General features: G+C 48.0%; 1 protein-coding gene and 1 long non-coding RNA gene across 2 annotated transcripts in view; one reads left to right on the top strand and one right to left on the bottom strand.

Moving 5' to 3' along the window:
• The window catches only part of LOC119101731 (uncharacterized), a 25,170-nt gene extending 18,078 nt beyond the window's left edge, over positions 1-7,092 (bottom strand). The window contains exon 1 of the long non-coding RNA XR_005094606.1: positions 6,841-7,092. This is a non-coding gene — a long non-coding RNA (uncharacterized LOC119101731). The remainder of the gene's footprint in view (positions 1-6,840) is intronic.
• A 1,675-nt stretch (positions 7,093-8,767) lies between these two features.
• LOC119099846 (WSC domain-containing protein 1) lies at positions 8,768-14,450 on the top strand. The gene is made up of 5 exons (XM_037222941.1): positions 8,768-8,909; positions 9,046-9,279; positions 9,802-9,943; positions 13,621-13,722; positions 14,309-14,450. The coding sequence occupies exons 1-5, from the start codon at positions 8,768-8,770 to the stop codon at positions 14,448-14,450; spliced, it is 762 nt and encodes a 253-aa protein (XP_037078836.1).
• Positions 14,451-19,870: the final 5,420 nt, after the last annotated feature.

Below are 19,870 nucleotides of genomic sequence, written 5' to 3' on the forward strand. Positions count from 1 at the left end.
GAGTAGAGTGGGTCGAAATGAATTAAAACGACGAACAAGACCATCCCATGTTTGCCTGAGAACACTCATTTCTTTAGAACAGATTTCTGGAAAATTGCGTCAAAAGGTTTGAACATGCCGGTCCGCAACCTCGAGAGGAAGGACAACGGTGGCCTGGGTTGCGGCTTCCGTAAAACCTAACGGCGTCGGCCACTGCAAGTACCACCAGGCTTGCAGTGTTGCGGGAAGGCAGAGTAACACGGCGGGTGTGGTGTTGCTATCTTTTGGACAGATTAATTGTTACAGAAACATGAAAAATTGAGATTCTTCTTTTACTCTTCCGATTGCACCACCAGATCCCAGCACCACTTCGCGGTGGTTTAAGGGCCAATCCGTCCTTATCATCAGTCTAAGAATAGCGCACGTGAAATATGCGCCCGGGCTGCTTTCTAAATGCACGATTTGATGTCCTGAACCTTTCACAAGTACTTTTTCCCGAAGTGTTATCATTTTTGTCCACCCCTTGGCCAGGGCTCAATATAAACTGCTAGACCGACGCCGCGCGGCCTAAGGAGACTACAGCGCCTGGCTTCGAGGTTTTTATTACTAAGGTTTACGAGCGCGCATGCTCAAAATTATGTCACATAATTCGCATTACTAGCCGTTTAAAATGTTCAAAGATAATTATTTCGAAAGCGTCATCATTTTCTCCTACCGATGGGCCACGGCGAAAAATTAGCCGCTGGGATGAGGTGCCACGGACTGGAGACTGCAACGCCTCGTGTGAAGGTTTTTGTTGCTAAGATTCGGGAGCGCGCATGTTAAACAACCACGTTACATTAATTGTAGCACTAATAGATTCTGACTGAATGTTAGATATTTCCAGACAAACGTGGCGTGGCCATGTTAATACTCATTGTTGACCACTCGGTCTACAATCAAATTTTCATCTTCAAATTTCGATCAAACATATTCATCTACATCCTTCCTTCGCGATGTACTTAATGTCTGAAGAACCCACATAAAAATTCGTCGAACTTCGCCTCCCCATAAAAGACAACGTTGAAGTGGACGAATCATCCTGAAAAGCTGGATAGCCTTATTTGCCGAATAACATATATGAGTAGAATAGGCAAGATCGTGCACTAGTGAGAAACAGCTCTAGATGCACATCTAGGGCAGCAGCGATGACATTTGAATAAAGAGCGGTAACAACCTCTACCTATATTCTCCCCCCCCCCCCCAGTCATCAGCCTTGCTTTCCAGAAAACTAGAAAAAGTTCCTGAAGTACGCCCCGAGCTTGCTCCCCACCCCCTCCCCCTTTTGAAACGTTCCTACGCCTATGACTGAGACACAGGAACGTATGCACTCCTAGTCGTTTTGTCGCAGCTCGACGGCGTAAGGCCTGAGCGTACGGGCCGCCGCGCTCTGTCTAGGACAATACCTGGACCCCCTAATCGATCATATTTGGTGCCATAAGTCAATGGCAGTTTGGGCCAGAAGTTTGAGATTTGGCTCAAAGTAGTCAGCATTAGAAATCTTCTAGGGGGTTTTGGCAAATACAGCCAAAATAAAGTAGACAGTTGCTAAGTCATTGGGTGCACCAAAGGTTTCCGTACGGGGGGGGGGGGGAAGGTGTAAACATCAAGTGTTTGCCGCACCATTGCCCCTTCCCCTTCCACAGTTTCTACCCGGCTTTGATATTGCATTTTTCATCCCATTCTCACCAAACCCTACCCTCACAAGTAAACTGTCCAATGATAGAGGGAACTTCCCATTCTTTTGTCAGCATCCCTTTTGAGAGATGCATCGTTTTAAAGCCTACGTTCATGGAAACTTATTCTGTTATTTGCTCTATAACTGATGACAACAAGTAACACAGCAAAACAAATAAAAAACTTTGAGGTTTTTGGATAAAGCATGCTTGGCTAGCCTATCTAAAGCTGATGGCTTAGCGTGTATAGTGAAAACATGTTCCCTCCTGCAAAATCAGTCAGCTGCCATTCTACGCAGAAGATAAATTACAGTGCAAATTGAAGCTGCTCACGTTTGCACACCGTCCTTAACTTTGATCACCAACAAAATTAGAACGTATTTTCGAATTTCAAATTTCACAAGAAAGCCAGTCATCGATTTGGTCGAGGTTTGTATTGATCAGAGCCATCAGGCTGAAATAGCATTAAAAAATGTACTGATCCGTGAGAAGCGCGTGCACACTAGCTTTCATTAGCGTACCATTGAATGACACTGCTCCCTACGTGGAGCTGAATGTGACAACATTTTACAGGACGACAATGGCCTCCAATCACCTGGGGCTGGAGTACTTTTTATTCATCACTGCCTGCGCGTCAAGTTGTCGCCTGGTTTCGAATAGCGACACACCGTCCGCACGTACAGTCTCTAATGCGGCTGCAGTCAGCTTTGTCGTAGCACGTATCGCAACGGACTTATGAATCTCGACCAAGATGGCAGAAAATGAAATATCACTGCCGAGGTGACATACCACACACCAAAAAAGCAAGACCAAGTAAAGCGAACACAGGTAAGCCGCCTAAATTTGACAGACGCTTTCCCCAAATAAACAAAGCACGACACAATTGAAGTGCAGGCCAAGAAATAATCCAAAATGAAGAGTTATTTGCATGCAGATTGCGCTTCGAGGAACTCGGACCGTCTCGTCGCATGTAATGCAGAAAACTCTGTGGTCTTGTCTCTCCTAATTCAAAAGCCTCTGGTGGTGAGTCACCGAAACTTGATATTCTTCCTCCGTGGCACCTATCCCACGGAGGCACTATAACACTCAGCGATTGTGCCGGAATTTTTATGGGTTGTATAGACATTGTGAATGTAGATGATAGTGAACATAGACTGCGTATCGAAATGTGATCATAACGTTACACTGACCCGGCTTACCCACGCGTGTCTGGGAATTTTAACCTTTGTTCAGAATCGACTACCAAAAAATCGCATTGCATGATTTGGACCATGCGCGCTCACAAGCCTTAGAACAAACACCCCGATTGCCGGCATTGCAGTCTCCGTAAGTCGTGCGCTGTCGTCCTTGCGGCACACGTTTGATGGTGCCCAGGGGCCGGATGAAAACGATAGATAGTTTCAATAGAACGGTGGATGGTTTTTCAAGGAAGTGCCTTTGAAAAGTTTGCGATGTCAATTTGTACGTTTAGAAGGTGGTCGAGAAGCACGCTTCACATGAACAGTTTTAACTTTGTGATAGGAATGCATCAGCATTCATAACACTGCAAGCCACTGCTGGAATTTTATGGCGAAACTGCATAACTGAATGTATAATGTCTATTTGTGTGCTGCTGCCAATGTTTTTCTGTTGACATGACACCCTTAAAATTACACAGGTGAAATATGCGCCCCAGCCTCGCTTTAGAATGGCTCGAATCGATTTTGGAAGACTTTCGGGAGCATTATTTCACGACGGTTGCTCTCGCACATCAGGCGCCTGCCGCCCGGTGTTGCTGTAACGTCCAAGGTCGCTCATGGTTTTGCAGAGAGTGCTGCCCCAGACACCAGTGTTCTTGCTGCAAGACTGCGAGCACGCAGGCTAAAACTTTCGTGTAATTTGTTTCGCATGCTGGCTCAGAGCAAGGATAGCTGTCCTCTTTGTGTTGACCTTTTTGTTTTGGCTTTATTTTGATTCGTATCATTAATCGCTCGAAACCCCTTACCTTATCGGGGCGGGGCGTTTGGTGGATAGAACACCACGGAGGCAGATATTTTCCGCTCAAGGGCTAAAGGACCATTGCTTCCCAGTGCGAAGTGCCTGCCGGCTGCCATGCTGGCGACACATGGGCGTGGTGCTCTGGTCGATATGGAAATTCTTAGAAGGATCAATCATGCATTGGTCGCCATGCGGGAAATGGAGCTTAGGGCTCAGAGCCATACGAAGCTGACTGCTCGGTGTTGGTGGTCCGTGGCCAAAATAGAGGCTCGCATGGTTCCAAGACGTCTCAGTGCAAAAGGCTCTCTGATATTTGAAGGCCCGGCCCTGCGGACCAGGGCCCTTAATGTGATCTACGGCCAGCCCTTCGTCCTTCTCAATCGGGCGCCTGATCGTCGGTCCCGAGGGGCCTTTCGGGCCGCTCTGTGAACCCCTTGGAACACTGGCCCCAGCCGACTCTAGCCTCCTTGCCAATACAAGACCCGTGTTAGGCATCGTGATCCCCTGGCCGACACGGAGGGCTCCTCGTGGACTCAGGCGCCCCGATCGATGTAAATCGCGGACCTCGGTCTCATCCTTGCTTGGGATCTTTGGGACTCTAGGAACCTCTACTTCTGGACCCGACGCCGAAATAATCCGATGGCGAATCTGTCGCATGTCTTGGTCGTTAAGCCTCCAGCACAGGAGACGTGCCTTCGTAAAATAGGATTGGGGGGATTGGGAGGCTAATGGAGAAAAATCTAGCCCTGAATGCATCAAAATTATCCTTAGATTTCAAACACTTCCCTCTCAACTTTATGCAGTAGGACCCCCCCCCCCCCCCTCTTCCCCAACTGAATAAGAAAGTGCAGCCCTGCTTTTATGTGTTTCTTCGCTCTGTTTCTGTGGAAGATGTTGTCTTTGGGCATCACTATCTTTTTGTTTGGCATTTGTCAAAATCAGGTTTTAGCAGTCGACATTGGGGAGATGTTATGTGTGGTTTCAGACGTTGGTGAACGTGGTGTAAAAGGTATAAGCAGGTGATGTGCGCGACTATTAAAGCCTGCCATGGAAACTCTCTTCTGGTAGTTCGAAGGCGAGTCGCAGGCTGCGTCGCAGCACTCGCGTTAGGCATGTTAGGCATGGTTTGCGTTGTTTTGGTGATCAGTATTGGACGATAACCGCCATCGGTTCAGTCGGCTGGTGTTAATCGTCAGGTTTTCGTAACTATTTCATGAAATATTCACGTTGAAGTGAAGGTCGGCTCACTTGAAATGCTTTTTTTTCCGAACGTAGACGGACTGATAACTTGGTCGCATTTCTTCGTGCTAGCATTCGACCGGTTTGTTTTCATTCTCCCGATAAGATATTGTGATGAAACAGCGTGTGTTGTCTCAGACTAGAACTTGAAACACCGCTGAATTAGACTAAAACATTAAGACAAAAGCGCAAAACCAGGCCAGAGGCAACAAGGCATGTCAATCGTGTATCAAAAACATTAAGCATGCAGAAAAACCCAGAAAATCATCAATAATAGTGGCGCGAGCCGCTTTATATCAACTAAAGCCGCTTGTATCAACTAAAGTCGCTTATATCAACTGCAGCCGCTTGTATCAACTTAAGCCGCTTATGTAAACTGAAGCCGCTTATATCAACTGAAGCCGCTTAGGTCAACTGAAGCCGCTTTATATCAACTGCAGCCGCTTATATCAACTAAAGCCGAACCGCCCAATAACCAGCTAAAACGACGCGAGCGCGGAGCTTTAAAAGCGTAAGTAGTTCAACCAGCTGCACTCAACTGAATATGACATTGCAGTTTTCGTTCCTTGTTCCTTTTACTTGTGATCTAATAAGCAGAGATCTTCTTTGGAAATCTTCAATATGATTTTTAGCTTTCATTTTTGACGTCCTGCTTGTCCTTAGGCTCCAGAAGGTTGCGGAACCAAGCTCGCCGTTAGGCCGGCCACATTGGATACGGGGGAGAGGAGGGTGGCCCACCCAAAAATCGACATCTGTGATAGCAAGACATGCCAAACTGGCGCATACTGACACACCACAACTCAAAAGAAGACCAATCAAAACGCGGCGCACACATATAAGCAAATTAAAGCAAATCAATCAGTGAGACCCTCTCAGCAATATTCCGGGCAGGCCACAGCAAGCTGACACACCTGTGCATGTTTTAGTGCTCACACCTCCGCTCTGTCAGTCCTGTCACATTTCCCACAACGTCGAGCACTGCCTGCATGTCCCACACACCGACGGGCGCGACAACGATTCCTGCATTGCACAAATACATATTGGCTTCCATTCACACTTACCACCAACGGCTGGTGGAGGTGGGTTCAATAACGACGCCCGGTTCCCTCATCGCAGTGAGGGTCGCAGAGCCACGGGGTCCTCCCTGCTCGCAGTCAGGGTCGCAGAGCCACGGGTTCCTCCCTGCTCGCAGTCAGGGTCGCAGAGCCACGGGGTCCTCCCTGCTCGCAGTCAAGGGTCGCAGAGCCACGGAGTCCTCCCTGCTGGCAGTCAGGGTCGCAGAGCCACGGGGTCCTCCCTGCTCGGCAGTCAAGGTCGCAGAGCGACGGGGTCCTCCCTGCTGGCAGTCAAGGTCGCAGAGCCACGGGGTCCTCCCTGCTGGCAGTCAAGGTCGCAGAGCCACGGGGTCCTCCCTGCTCGCAGTCAGGGTCGCAGAGCCACGGGGTCCTCCCTGCTGGCAGTCAAGGTCGCAAAGCGACGGGGTCCTCCCTGCTCGCAGTCAAGGTCGCAGAGCCACGGGGTCCTCCCTGCTGGCAGTGAGGGTCGCAGAGCCAGGGGGTCCTCCCTGCTGGCAGTGCGGGTTGCAGAGCCACGGGGTCCTCCCTGCTCGCAGTCAGGGTCGCAGAGCCGGGGGTCCTCCCTGCTGGCGGTCAAGGTCGAAGAGCCAGGGGGCCCTCCCTGCTGGCAGCGAGGGTCGCAGAGCCAGGGGCCCTCCTGTTGCAGTAGTGCTGTCAGCCCTAACCATTAGCTGAGCCAGGGGAGCCGGTATAAGAGCTTTGAATTCATAACGCAGAAAAACAGGGGCTTTTCTTTTTCTTTCATACTTTCTGCGTCGAGAAAAGTCGAAATGCCTTTCTTTCTTATATCAAAACAGAATGTGAGCAGGCCGTACACGCGAATCAGGTCAGAACAAAGATTTGCTTGGATTTACCTGCGTAAATGTCTTCTTCCTGGTCGGCAGGTTTTACGGAGCGTCCAGGGCACGCGGTACCTCTTGTGGGTCGCCGCACCAGTTGTGAAGGCACGATAGTAGTCGGGTGGACCTCGGTTCCACGGGCTCCGGCTCTCAATGAAGAAATGCCTCACCAACTGTCTGTACTGGATCTGTCCGACTGCCGCTACTCACGGCTTTTCAACACTTAAAGCCGTCTACCCCGGTACGCCTACCGGACGGCGTTTCTGTCCACCGGGCCGCAAAGTACCGTGCGCCCAGCAACGCCCGATCGCACCACTGCTCGCTTATTCCGACATCTGGTGACACTGCCTCGCCACACCACTCAGAGTCGAGGCTCACGCTCCACGCACGTCCTCTGGGGACACTGCCTCGCCACACCACCCGGGGTCGAGGCTCACACTCCATGCACGCCACACGCGCCGCAGCAGACACGACCGATCATCTCAAGATACACATGACGGTGCCCAGTTACAATTTGGGGTGACGGAGAAGGCGCACCGAGAATGTACTGGCATAAGAGAGTAAGAGGGGGCTCATGATGAACGACAGCAGTTGCTTTACGGTTTATGTATCCACACCAAGGAGGAGCTTAACTACGCTACACCTCAATGGTTGCTGGATATTTTCGTTTAAACAGCTCTTCCTGACAATTTACGGAAGTGTTGTGAACAGGGGGACACATAATATGTACGTGAGAGTATACGTTAGTATTCCAGATATATAAGCCCCTCAAGCGATTGGTATTGAGACTCAACATCGGTATGCACTACATTTTGAATTAGGCGTATAGTCACGCTAATATTTTCTGTTCGGGCAGTGCCTGAACCACCCAGTTACGCTCGCTAGAATCGCATTGCACGCGATATGCTGAGCGTTGGTTTCTGCTCCGCACCACGCGCGCACCGAATCTGGAGCTGACGTGGAACCGACATCGGCGACTGTGGTATCTGGAAAAATTGATCACCTTGCTTTTGGGATGTTGGGACATTCCTGGCTGGATTACAAACCCGAGATATCACTTTTGAACGGAGCTTGGAACATTAAGAATGCATGAATGCCACTCGCCCAGGTTTCAAATGTTCAACATCGTATCTCCTCCACTATTGACACTGCAGGAGCCTCGAGCAACCCCTCGATGTGCGGCAACCAATTTGTCAATCACCACCTGGTGCATTCAACATGTCAACATCGCCGGCGACCCGGGAGATCGTCCTGAGAGCTCCACCCTTGAAGCTGTTTTTCGACGTCAAGAAGAAGTCGTTTTTCCCATGGAAATCATCAAATCGCTGCAGAAGGCACCGGATACGGTGAGTCCTGTCCCATCGTCCCCTCTCCATCATGGCACCCCGTTCATGTCACTCGACACATGGTATTGTGCGCTTTGACAATGGCAAGTGGGGTAAATGCAGGCGCACACATGAATAATGTGCAGTGCGCGTAGACTTTGCAGAGGTCCGTGGGGATATGTGACAGGATCCGCAGTGATCCCCTGCAAGTGTTCGTTTCAACCAGCCGAAAAAATTATATTTTTAGCATATGGTAAGAGAGGCAAAAAACTTGAAAGATGTTTAACAGAAAGGAGCTTATATCTGCTCAACAATAACCCATAAAGAGCGCCAGGGTTTACACGGAGTCCCCGATGCTTTCCAACCCAAGAAAGTGGACGTTTCAGTTGTACTACAGAACAATGTTTTATGACTCCTCCCTGTACTCGACACAATACTAGCAATGAACTTTCATCTGCTGCGTCCATGCTCGTGACATACGGTGGCACCGTAGCCAAACAGCGGTCTTGCGCAGATGTGAAATTAATGCGTCAAGGAACAGCCCAAGGGAGGAGCTGTCGTCCGGGGATATCTTTGACCCGATGGTAACCAGGCGCTGCTGATGATCTATGCCCAGGATGGCAGAAATGCACAGTCTGCTACCGATGGCTCTGGCGTCGTTCCCTGGCAGCGGAAATACCTGGACCCGCTACCTCATCGAGGCCGCCACCGGCGTCTTCACCGGCAGTGTGTACCGCGACCAGGGCCTCATGTCCAAAGGTGGGGCGCTGCCACTGAGTCGTGCGGCAAATTCGAAAACCACCCGGCTGCGCGCGTGACTTATGAGGTGGCATGTCAGATAGACGCCGGCAGGCAGACCGCCTAACATCATGCACGCCTCTCCCCTGCCCGGCAGGCTTCTACGGCGAGTTTGAGGCCCAGTCTTGTGGCTGCACTCTGCTGATGAAGACGCACGGCTACACCCTGGGGTCAACGCCATCCCCAAAGCAACGGTTGGTCGAGGTCGCCCGCCACGGACGTCGGGCTGTGCTGCTCGTGCGGAACCCGTACGAGGCGTTCCTCGCCTACCGCAACTTCATGAAGGGCGGCCACTTGCGCTATGCCCCGGACAGCTACTTCAGTGGCAGTGGTGTGTCACGTTCTCGCCGGCTGAGAGATTCGTGCGTTCTCTTAGAGGTTCTGAGTGCTCTCGCCAGCTGTCAGCGTTCATCTATGCCAGCTGACGTCGACCCGATGATTAATGAGTTTATGTTGTTTGAATACTTTATTCTATGTTACCAATATATTTTTTTATGGTTTCCGCGATTATTGCACCGTTCACCACTTAACTGGTGAGTCGGCACCCAAGTGGACGATTGTCAGGTGTTCTATACATGATTACCGAGCTTGCCATCATTCGATCATTTGATTGTGTGTAAATGATTATCTATTGTTATGATTACCGTGATCATCGTACCGTTCACCACTTTTCTGGTCAATCAGAGCAAAGTGCACAGTTGTTGCGTGTCAAGAGATGTTTTTGCTCAGGCCAATGCAGATGTTGCGGCCGATCTTGAAATGGATTAGCATGAACATCCACAAAACAAAATGTGCTTGCGTGAACAGAATAGGCCCCATACGATGCAGACATAAATTCTCGAGCTTGTTGCAGGTTGGAATTCCTACGTGACTCAGAAGGCGACTCTTTGGCGCAACTTCAACATCGACTGGGTCAACCTCACTACCTCTGTGCACGTTATTCACTATGAGGACCTCAAACAGGACCCTGTTCGGGAGATACGGGACTTCTTGCGGTGAGTAGGTTCTGCTGGCGGAGGTGGTATTCCGTGGCCGACAGCTGCATGTCTTTATACGGTGGCAGGACGGCAGTGCGGGGCAACTTGTCTCCCGCATGTGCGGGACTTCGATCGGCAACCTGGCATTGATGTCAGGGCGGTGCCCCGTGCCCGAGAGACAGAGAACGTTGGTCGGTGGGTTGTCTGAATGATGGACGGAATCACACGTTCAAGAGGCACGGAAGTATATCAACAACATGGGGCGGGGGGGGGGGGGGATCGGACGATTTCCTTACCCTCGGTCCTGAACTGACCGAATGGATGTATGTTTGCAGCACAAAGCGTGAAAAATAGAGGAATTTGGACGAGTCCGGATTGTTCCCAGCACACGAGTCCAGATTGTTCCCAGCACACGAGCCCGGATTGTTTCCAGCTGACTCGGAGGGCTCTGCTCTTGCCGGGGCCGGCATGTGCTACCGTCGTTGTGGCGTCCTACTTCTCTGGTAGCGTCGCCGAAAACGATCGCTGAGGCTTATGCCGATTGCTACGATCTATTTCTCCACAGCTGTTCAAACACGGCATAAGCTCAGTTTCCTTCATTCCATTGTCATCATAGGCATGCTGGCATTATATATATATATATATATATATATATATATATATATATATATATATATATATTGGGCATGCACAGTTGTAAGGACGGTCTCTACCACTACATATCAACACATGGCCCATTCTTGTATAAGCTTTGCAGAACGCCGCGATCGGTCGAGCACGGATTTATATCAGGCTCATCAGAAACGTCCAACGCTTCGTATGTGCATTTTTTAAAGCAATACACGCGACCGTCCGTGCTGTGCGTCTGACCAGATAAACGTGCATTGACAGACGAGCGCTTGGAAGGTAGTAAATCAGGTGCCAACCGTATTAAGTTATCGGCTGGTTTCCATGTTGTCACAATTAAATTATGCCGATCTCGACTTTTTATGTTTTAGTTTTACTTATATCCCTTTCGACTTCTTGTCCTTCGCCGTTCTCCGATTCGACTTTAAGCCATGTCGCTGTCTGTCCCTTTGGACTTCATGGTCAACGTTTGTGCCCTTCTATCTTTACTTCATTTGACTCTTCCCCTTCGGATTTTTCCATTCGATTTTGTTTAGATCCAGAAAAGGCGTCACGATGGCGGTGTAGGTCAGAGCTCTCCAAATTTTCTCAAGTTCCATTGTGGAAGAATTTCGTAGATTCCGCGAGTCCAGTCACGATCATACGAATGCTACAAACATGGTTGTAACACTCACGCTCATCTAAGTATATATATATATATATATATATATATATATATATATGCAAATATGTTTATATAAGCGCGGGTATATATGTAGATATATATATATATATATATATATATATATATATATATATATAGATATACACACACATATATTCAGCATATACGTTCCCAGTTGCGACAGTTTAGTATCGTCCAGCCAAATGCGACGCGGGGTTCGCAACAACAACGGCTGAAACTCGATCAGCGTCAGACACACTGGGAAGGGCAGCCGCGGCATTTCTTTGTCATGGTTTTCAGCCCTCTGTTGATGCGTGAAGCCACAACGTGACATGATTGCTGTTTGCTGACGGGGTCGCACTTCGGAGATGGGTTTGGCATGGTTATTATGTTAATGCTGAAGTGGCGCAAATACTATGGGTCTACAATCAGGTGCATATGGTCATAATTTATTTCAAGACATCAGTAACAACTGGGATTAGACTGAAGCGGCCCGTTGTAGCACGCATACGAGAATGATAAGGCATGCAAGATTTTGCGATGCAAATTTGATGTGGCGTTTGTAAGAATTAATAAGGTATGCGACACAACGTTTGTGCCGCTTATGAAGTTCAAATGGATTAAGACAGGCATATTACAGTAGTCACGTTTAGACGGTTTGCAATAGTTTGCATGATCGGGGACGATTGGAACCACATCAATATTTTTGTCCGCACCAATGGCGTAGTGTTTGATGCAGGTGTTGCTATGGCAACGCCCGCACGGCGTGTGATATTCGTCGCCATTGCGACGCACTCAGCTGCTGAGCCTGTGCGGCATCGCGTGTCTCTCACCCTGGCAGGAGGGCGGGCACCACGGGAAATGAAAGCTTTGGTTTCCAAATGCGTGCCTTTATCATACACTACCGGCACCCACGTGTGTGATTTCACGGAAGGGGCTGGGATTGGCTCGGGGACATTTAGGGAATGTTACGCATTAAGGTCAGCTCCCACTACTCTCCGGCAAATTGCGCAATTTGGATGTTATTTGTTTTGGCATCGAGGGATGTAAAAATCGGATCTTGCAAGTGAGAGTGGATGGGGTAATGCCCATCTTTTGGGCACCCTAACTTTCGACAGTTGTGAGATGCAGAATAATGCCATGTCGTTGTCACGCTCAAGAACTTCTGCCATTGGGCGCTTTGAACTGATGTCACGTCTAACGACACATTACGTGGGGAGGGGGCAATGTCATCTGGTAGCAACAAATTACCCGTGTGCACGGCTATCACATCAATTTGGCAGCAAGGGCGACGGACACCTCCTGGCGGTTATGACGCTAGAGAAAAAGGAACGTAATAGGAACCTATCAGGGGCGTAGCTTCGCAAAATGAGTTGGCAATGTTGAGCAGTATATCAATCCATGACAACATAATTTCCTGCCTATTCCAAATCAGGGGACTATTTTGTGTTTTATCTTTATATATGCACAAGTCATAGAAAGCAAATGCATGTCACAAACTTTGGTAATGATCTTTGACGCGAAAGATCTCCGAAAAGACCGGATATTTTACCAAAACACTTCCTATTTTGCAGGAGCGCTTTGAAATGCCAGTGCATACATGGGTGGAACCAAAAACAAAAAGCATACAGCTCGTCCTTAAAAACCAATCGACCAATCGTTTTTACACCACCACCGACCAGTGTGTGGGGTGGCAATGTGCTAATCTGATCTGACCTAATCTGACCCAGCTTAAACTACCGTGACGCCCTTGGGTGATCTCAACCTGGGTCAAACATTTTAAAAAGCGTGTTAAAAACACTGCGAACTACACTACACAATTATGTGCCATAATTGATTTACTCTTGCAGTCACAAAAATTATTAACCCTGATCAGGCCAAAAGACGCTCATTTTGCCACATTCCAAAATTCTTGCTTGCGGAGATCTCGGTTCTCAGAGCGCCTCTGTGCGATCGTCATAAAAGTTTTATAATTTGATGTGGCATGATTCATTTTCTCCTGAACTTTTCAAAATAAGGACCCTGGGTCGGTTAACGAATCGTCATCTTCACTACATTCGTAGACTTTTGCTAGCGAGCACTTCAGTTCTCTGAATTTATCCTTGGTATTGTCACTTAACCTAGACCAAAAGTTGTCTATTTTTCCAAAAGTCTAAATTTTTCCTTACAGACAGCGCAGTTCTCGCAACCTATTCGTGTGATCGTAACAGAACCGTCACCTTCATGTGTGCCAAAGTGAATTCCTTTTTTTCAAATGGTTGCGCGATGGTGTCCGGCAAGATGCTCACTGATTGCGATTGCCCAACCATGCCACCAGAAATGTCCCAGCGGATCAATCCTGCGTGCAGGTCCTCATGGGACGAGTTCTGTATACAGGAATGATCGTCTTTCTGCCTTCTTCCAGGTTCATCGGTCTTCCAGAGGACGAAGAAAGACTGAACTGTGTCACAATGAATCACGATGGGCAATTCAAGCGAAAGGCCTCCAACCAAGTGTTCAACAAGAGGTGAGAGCATGGGATCAGCGACTGGAGCGTTGGGCGCTAAAACACTGGCATTGTGAAATGTCCGCAGTCATGTCGAAAGGCTCCAATGATTATGAATTCCATTGAATGAAGCAGATCTTGTCGACCGTATCTGAAGTGCAACACTTTGACTTAGCCATTCTTGCTCTTGGATTTGAATGACGGCCGAAGAAACGGTCTGTATGCTACACTCGACACATTTTGTTATGTTTGCTTCCTTCAAACCGCACTAACTTGACCCTGTCACCATTTACGCACGGATACCGGCACTTGTCTCGAAGGTAGTGGCAACAGATGCAGCTGATCTCATTCGTTCGGACTCACTTAACGCAGCTCTATGCAAGTGAGTCAAAACTTTGTCCCGCGCCAGACTGGTCTCACTGACCGCTGTACAGTAGTGCGTCTACTACACTTAACCCTTACCCAATATCTACTGTGTCACGCGTGACTGCGCGGTCTGGGCGGTGTCTGCGGGGGGGGGGGCATTGTCCCCCAAAAGCTCGCTCGTGGCCACGCCACCGGTGCTGCCACAGATCACCGTGCCGTGACCATGCCCTCCTCACCGCAGGGACGTGTTCACTCCGGCCTTACACGCGCAGCTGGACGCAGCCATCGATGCCCTCCAGGCTCAGCTGCTGGCGCGTCGCCTGCGACCCATGCCGCTAGCGCGCTACAAGTACTACCGCACCAGCACCGCGACTGGAAACTAAACGCTGACGCTAAAAGCACTTGGAACATGATTCGTGGCTGGACCATGATCCGGACACGAAGAAGGGTACAACTTTGCTGTCCATGTGCGCCTTTGCCAGACTTGTGCCTGGTTCCCAAGATTTCCCAAGAAAATACTGGTGTGAACTGTGAGACATGGTGTTTAAGTATTCATGACATGTTGGTATTTCTGTTGGTTGCCAAAGAGCTCATGGGAACCTGGAGCTGGTATTGACAGAAAAGCAAGGGAAACTGGGAGCTGAAGCCAGTGCTTACAAAATAACTAATGGGAACCAAGATACAGGTCTTGTGTTGTGGAAAGAAGCAGTGGGAACCAAGATCCAGGGTTTTGTTTTGTACAAGAACCAATGGGAACCATGATGCAGCATAATGTTTTGCCAAAAGATCCATTGGGAACCAGGATCTAGGGTTTTGTTTTGTCGAAAGAAGCACCGAGAACCAGGATCCAGGGTCTTGTTTAGTTGAAAGAACTAGTGAGAACCAAGGGAACCAAGATCCAGGGTTTTGTTTTGTACAAGAACCAATGGGAACCATGATGCAGCATAATGTTTTGTCAAAAGATCCATTGGGAACCAGGATCTAGGGTTTTGTTTTGTCGAAAGAAGCACCGAGAACCAGGATCCAGGGTCTTGTTTAGTTGAAAGAACTAGTGAGAACCAAGATCCAGGGTATTGTTTTGTCAAAAGAACCAGTGGGAACCAAGATCCAGGGTTTTACTTTGTCGAAAGATCCAGTGGGAACCAGGATTTAGGGTCTTGCTATATCAAGAGAACCAGTGGGAACCAAGATCCAGCATCTTGTTTTGTCGAAGGAACCAGTGAGAACCATGATCCAGCATCTTGTTTTGTCGAAAGAACCAGTGGGAACCAGGAACCAAGATTAGGAACCAGGCACATGTCTGGCCCTTGGTAGTTTCTTTGCTGCTTGAAATGCCGCTACGGAAAGTGCTAGTGCTGGTCACGTAGTAGTTATAATTGCCGTCGTAATAACGACGGTGAATGTTCGCGTCATCACGTCCTGCTGAACACAATGTGGAGGAATGTGTTATCCGCGTGTCGTTGAATCTGTGAGTTGTCTTCAGTTCAGTATTAGTGTTCCAACGAAGTTTGGAAAGGACCGCATCAGCCTGGCGAGGTGGGAAGCGCCAAGATGTAGGTCGTGCCGATGCTGGTTCGACTGACAAGCACTTGGTGTGTTTAGTGCTAACGGGGTGTGGGCAAATGTTGCCCGCACGGGAGGCGCCCACGTGCGACTGAGCTGCTCAAACAAGCGTTTGATGGCATTATGAGTCAGCTTATGCTTCAGGTAATTTGGCGTGTGCAGCCACATGTTCGGTGTTTCGTGATTTAAAGTGACAGTTCGTCCTCGTCGCCAGGGTAAAAAGTGCAAATATATTATGGTGTTGCTGGCGGTCCCACCTCAGGCGCATCGTGTGCTCGGGTCGCATGACGGTCAAAGATCGTGGTGCTTGGGTCGTAGGCGTATTGAAACCTCCAGAGTTCATAACTTCCGATGGTCAGAACGCCCAAAATCGCAGTATGCAGCGTTTGTAACATCCAAAAATCGTATTATGTCCTTGGACAACATCCAAGCTCGCAACATCAAATATCGCCAAATCCGAGGTTCATAACAACAAGCTCACATAACATCCAGCGTTCGTGGCGTCCAAAGATTTAGATATTGTGTCCCTTCCTGGTAAATCTTAAACTATTGGTTTCGTTATTGCTCGGTACCGGGATACGGTACCCCATCGTGCCCTTCTATGCCGACGAGTGACGTCACGCGTTGCAGTGATGCCCAATTAAACCAGCGTGTATGAACATGGGCAACGTTGTGTGTATACGCGCAAACTTCGCCGTGTCGGCACGCATTTGATAGCAGACGTATTAACGAATTCAAGGCATTCATACCCAGCCCCTGCCTCGAAGGTCTTTGCTTGATTCAGCACAAGCCGTTCGATCGTCGTGGAAGGCTCTTGTCGGGCTACCTGCAGCTATTTTATTGCGGGATGTGAATACAATCATCTGCGGCGTTTGGCTCCCTCGCTTGATATATTTTGCGTTGGTAATGTTTGACAAATCATGCTGTTGTTGGAATTGGTGCCTGATGGAAAGCCATCTTAGTTGTGAGAAATCTATGCCTGGGCCTCATATTCATTTGGTACGTTTCAGAGGTCACCGCTTAGTGGAAAAGACTAGAACCTTTTTGAGACCCGAGGTCGTAGCACCTGTGGGTGATGCAATTTTTGTTGTTTCATTTGCATGTTTCGGTAACAAATATGATGGAAAATGAACAGCGCAGAAGGCGGGGGCTGGCCCATCGCAGCATGCACCACAGCACTCACCATTGCCCCAAATACCAGTGCCAAGTGCCAAGTAGATACGCTCAAGGCGGTAAGTCACATCTCAGATCCCATCAACTTACTCCAAGCATTACGATGTCGTACTATCGTATGCCGTATCGTCGTCGTCGCATGCCGGGAAAGCGTCCTCTCTCTCTGTCATCGGATAGGAGGCCCCCTTTCTTAAAATCTTTCTGCAGGAGAAAATGTATTCTTCGTTCATATTTGCTGATCCCTAATTTTTCACTCCTCAACATTTATCACAACTAAGACCCTTCACATCAGCAGGATTTCATTGCTATAAATGCTAGCACGATACTACTAGAACCAAAAAACGGCTTGGGGCTTTTCTCCCATATTGGCCGAGTACATTCAACGGCTTTATGTTCCGTGCCTTTAGTTCAAAGCCGGATTAGGAGGTGATTGGAGTATGTTGCGCTTGCATCCCTTGGATGTGGCATTTTTAGTCGAAAGGTGTAACTGATGCTAAATTACATGGTACGTACTACGATACAAAATCCTCTGTTCCCCAGGTGCAGGTACTAATTTCATACGCTCTCGTCGGTGCCTATCACATATCATCACCACTTCCACCGTCGTGTTTCTGCAGTAGCTTAAGAACGCAAAAAGACGTGCCCCTGTATATTTGTGCATCTTGTCTGTTCATTGCCAGCCTTGAAATAGTTTGTATTTAAGTACTTTGCACACATTATATTTTCCTGACTCATTACTGTACTGGAGTAACAGCTTGAAAGACAACTGAGTTTGAGCCAGGCTCGGCAGGGGCTGCAGAAATCCGTCCCCTTATTGTTTCCGGGGTTTAGCAAAAAAAGGTTGAGTGGGGTGACGCAAATCTGTAGTACCCTTTTATGCATCCATTTGCACCCAGGGGGAGGGGAATAATTTTAAAGCTCCAAGCAGGTTAATGCCCTAGCCGAGGTCGGACTCAGGCCATAGTAGACAATTATAAAAAAACATAATTTGTTTACGTATGGAGGGACTTGGTGAACATTGAAGAATAGCCCGATCTGCGTAGACATGTACATTTGCTGGTTTGGTTTAATCTTTAAGCATGCTGTGGTCTTATAACTTGTAGCAAAATGGCTTTCGCCGATTTTTTCAGCATTGGCTGAGTGGACAGGTACGAGCCAGCCCTAGAACATTACCCGTTAGTGACTGAGCCCGTAGTTCTCTGGATCATTGTCTATTGAAAGCATTCCTAATCAGCTTTATGTCTTTCGATTTCCCGACTTTTTGCCGATTTCCCAACTTCTTTAAAGTTATAAATGCAAGCAGTTGCTGACATAATTGAAGTAGCTTATCTTTTTAGTTTTATGAAGAAAAACAGTGAGGAATAATGCCCTTAAATCAATGCACTTTACCTATCTTAAAACAACGACCGGAACTACAATGCCGTTTTAAATTGTCAGCAATATGCAGCAGATATTCAAAGATATTCTGGGGCGTAAATTAGAAAATACATTTGCGAGGAACATTCCATGCGTACCTAAGCTAGTACTTTCACCCTTATTGCTCGTCGAATAACGAGAAGAAGAAAGATATGTTTTTTCTATTTTGGCTACACGTTTGTCTTATAACGCATTAATACTGTGGTGTATATACCGTATGCAATGCCGTAAAACCGCGATGTAATACCGTAATACCGTAATGCAATACCGCAATAATGCATCTTTAACACCGTTATTAACTACCCATAATCGTTTTGATGAAGCCAACATCTTTTTACTTTTTACTGATTGTTCGACAAGAAATAAAGCTAAAAGTACTGTCTGATGTGAAATATTCCGGGACGTAGACAAGGATGTTACCAAGGGAAATATGCCCTCAGAGCCAAAAGCCTTACACTGGGTACTAAACGATTTTGTGGCAATGTGGTCCACATTCACAGGATTTCTGTGGAAATCTAAGATCTGGCCCCAGGGACGAAGATTTTGCCGTGTGCTAAAGAAATAGGATGAAAAATTTCGCGAAAAGTGCGTTGTTTTATGTCTACGGTGCGATGGAAAGTTTTTAAGAGGTACAAATATCCCCAACACGCGAACATGTTTTTAACACGGACTTCCATTGATAGCACATTCCCTTTAAAGATTTAGCCAGCTCAGTCACAGCTCAATGCAAATTCAGTGCACGACAGGAGCTGAAAACTTGCCTCTCCCAATGGGGACACAGAGGAGGATCAGCACAGCAGCAGTGTGCCACATCCATCGCCTTCGCCTTCGCCTGGATCGAGTGGATCCAGCTTATGCCCCAGCCGCTTTTGTCAGTCTAAACACATCACATCAGAGAATAGTTGGCTGCGCTTGGGGACGCACGCACTTTGGTGTTGGCGAAGACTTGGGGGGAGTATCTGAGCTGCGTGGTCCTCAATACGCGCCCGGGTGGCCGGCTAGATACCCTTCGCTCGGGTGGGGGTCAATTTGACCCCCTGAGAACTCGGGCACTAAGAGAGCTAGAGTCACCAAATTTATAGGGTGCGTTGACCTGTACGTGAACTCACTTAGGTCCCAGTTTCAAGTTCCTAAGTCATGTTCTTTGGGTCAAAAAAGGTTAAACAAGGTCAAGTTCCAGGCTGGTCTTCGAAGTGCACCCATAACATAGATAACCGTTTCTAAGCAAAGGGTCACATGCTCATTCAAGGCCAGTGACCTTTTTTGACCTTTTGAAGCTCAAGTTGACCAAAATCATGCAAGATTGCTTTGAGTATTGCATTTGACTAAGCGACAAAGATGATGCTATGCAGTATGTTCCTAAAACAAAATGTTGACCTGGGTCATTTTAGGTCAGTGTCCTATTCTGACCTCTAAAAAGTCTATGGCAGATGTATAATGCAGTTCCTGTTATCAATCAATTCGAAATGAGCACCAGAAACCATCCCATACAGCAAGTCGTAGAGTAACAAAACGGGTTGGTTTTGACCTTGTTGTGACTTTTATACCCGACCTTAGGTCAATTTAATTGGCTCATTCAACTGTTGTGTTGCCTAAGAAAGCATATCAGAGATGTATGGATTCGTCTAACACTCCGTTGTTAGATCAGATT

The sequence above is a fragment of the Pollicipes pollicipes genome, unplaced genomic scaffold, assembly GCF_011947565.3.
Source record: "Pollicipes pollicipes isolate AB1234 unplaced genomic scaffold, Ppol_2.1 Scaffold_4881;HRSCAF=5763_pilon_pilon_pilon, whole genome shotgun sequence".
In the NCBI taxonomy this organism is placed as follows: Eukaryota; Metazoa; Arthropoda; class Thecostraca; order Pollicipedomorpha; family Pollicipedidae; genus Pollicipes; species Pollicipes pollicipes.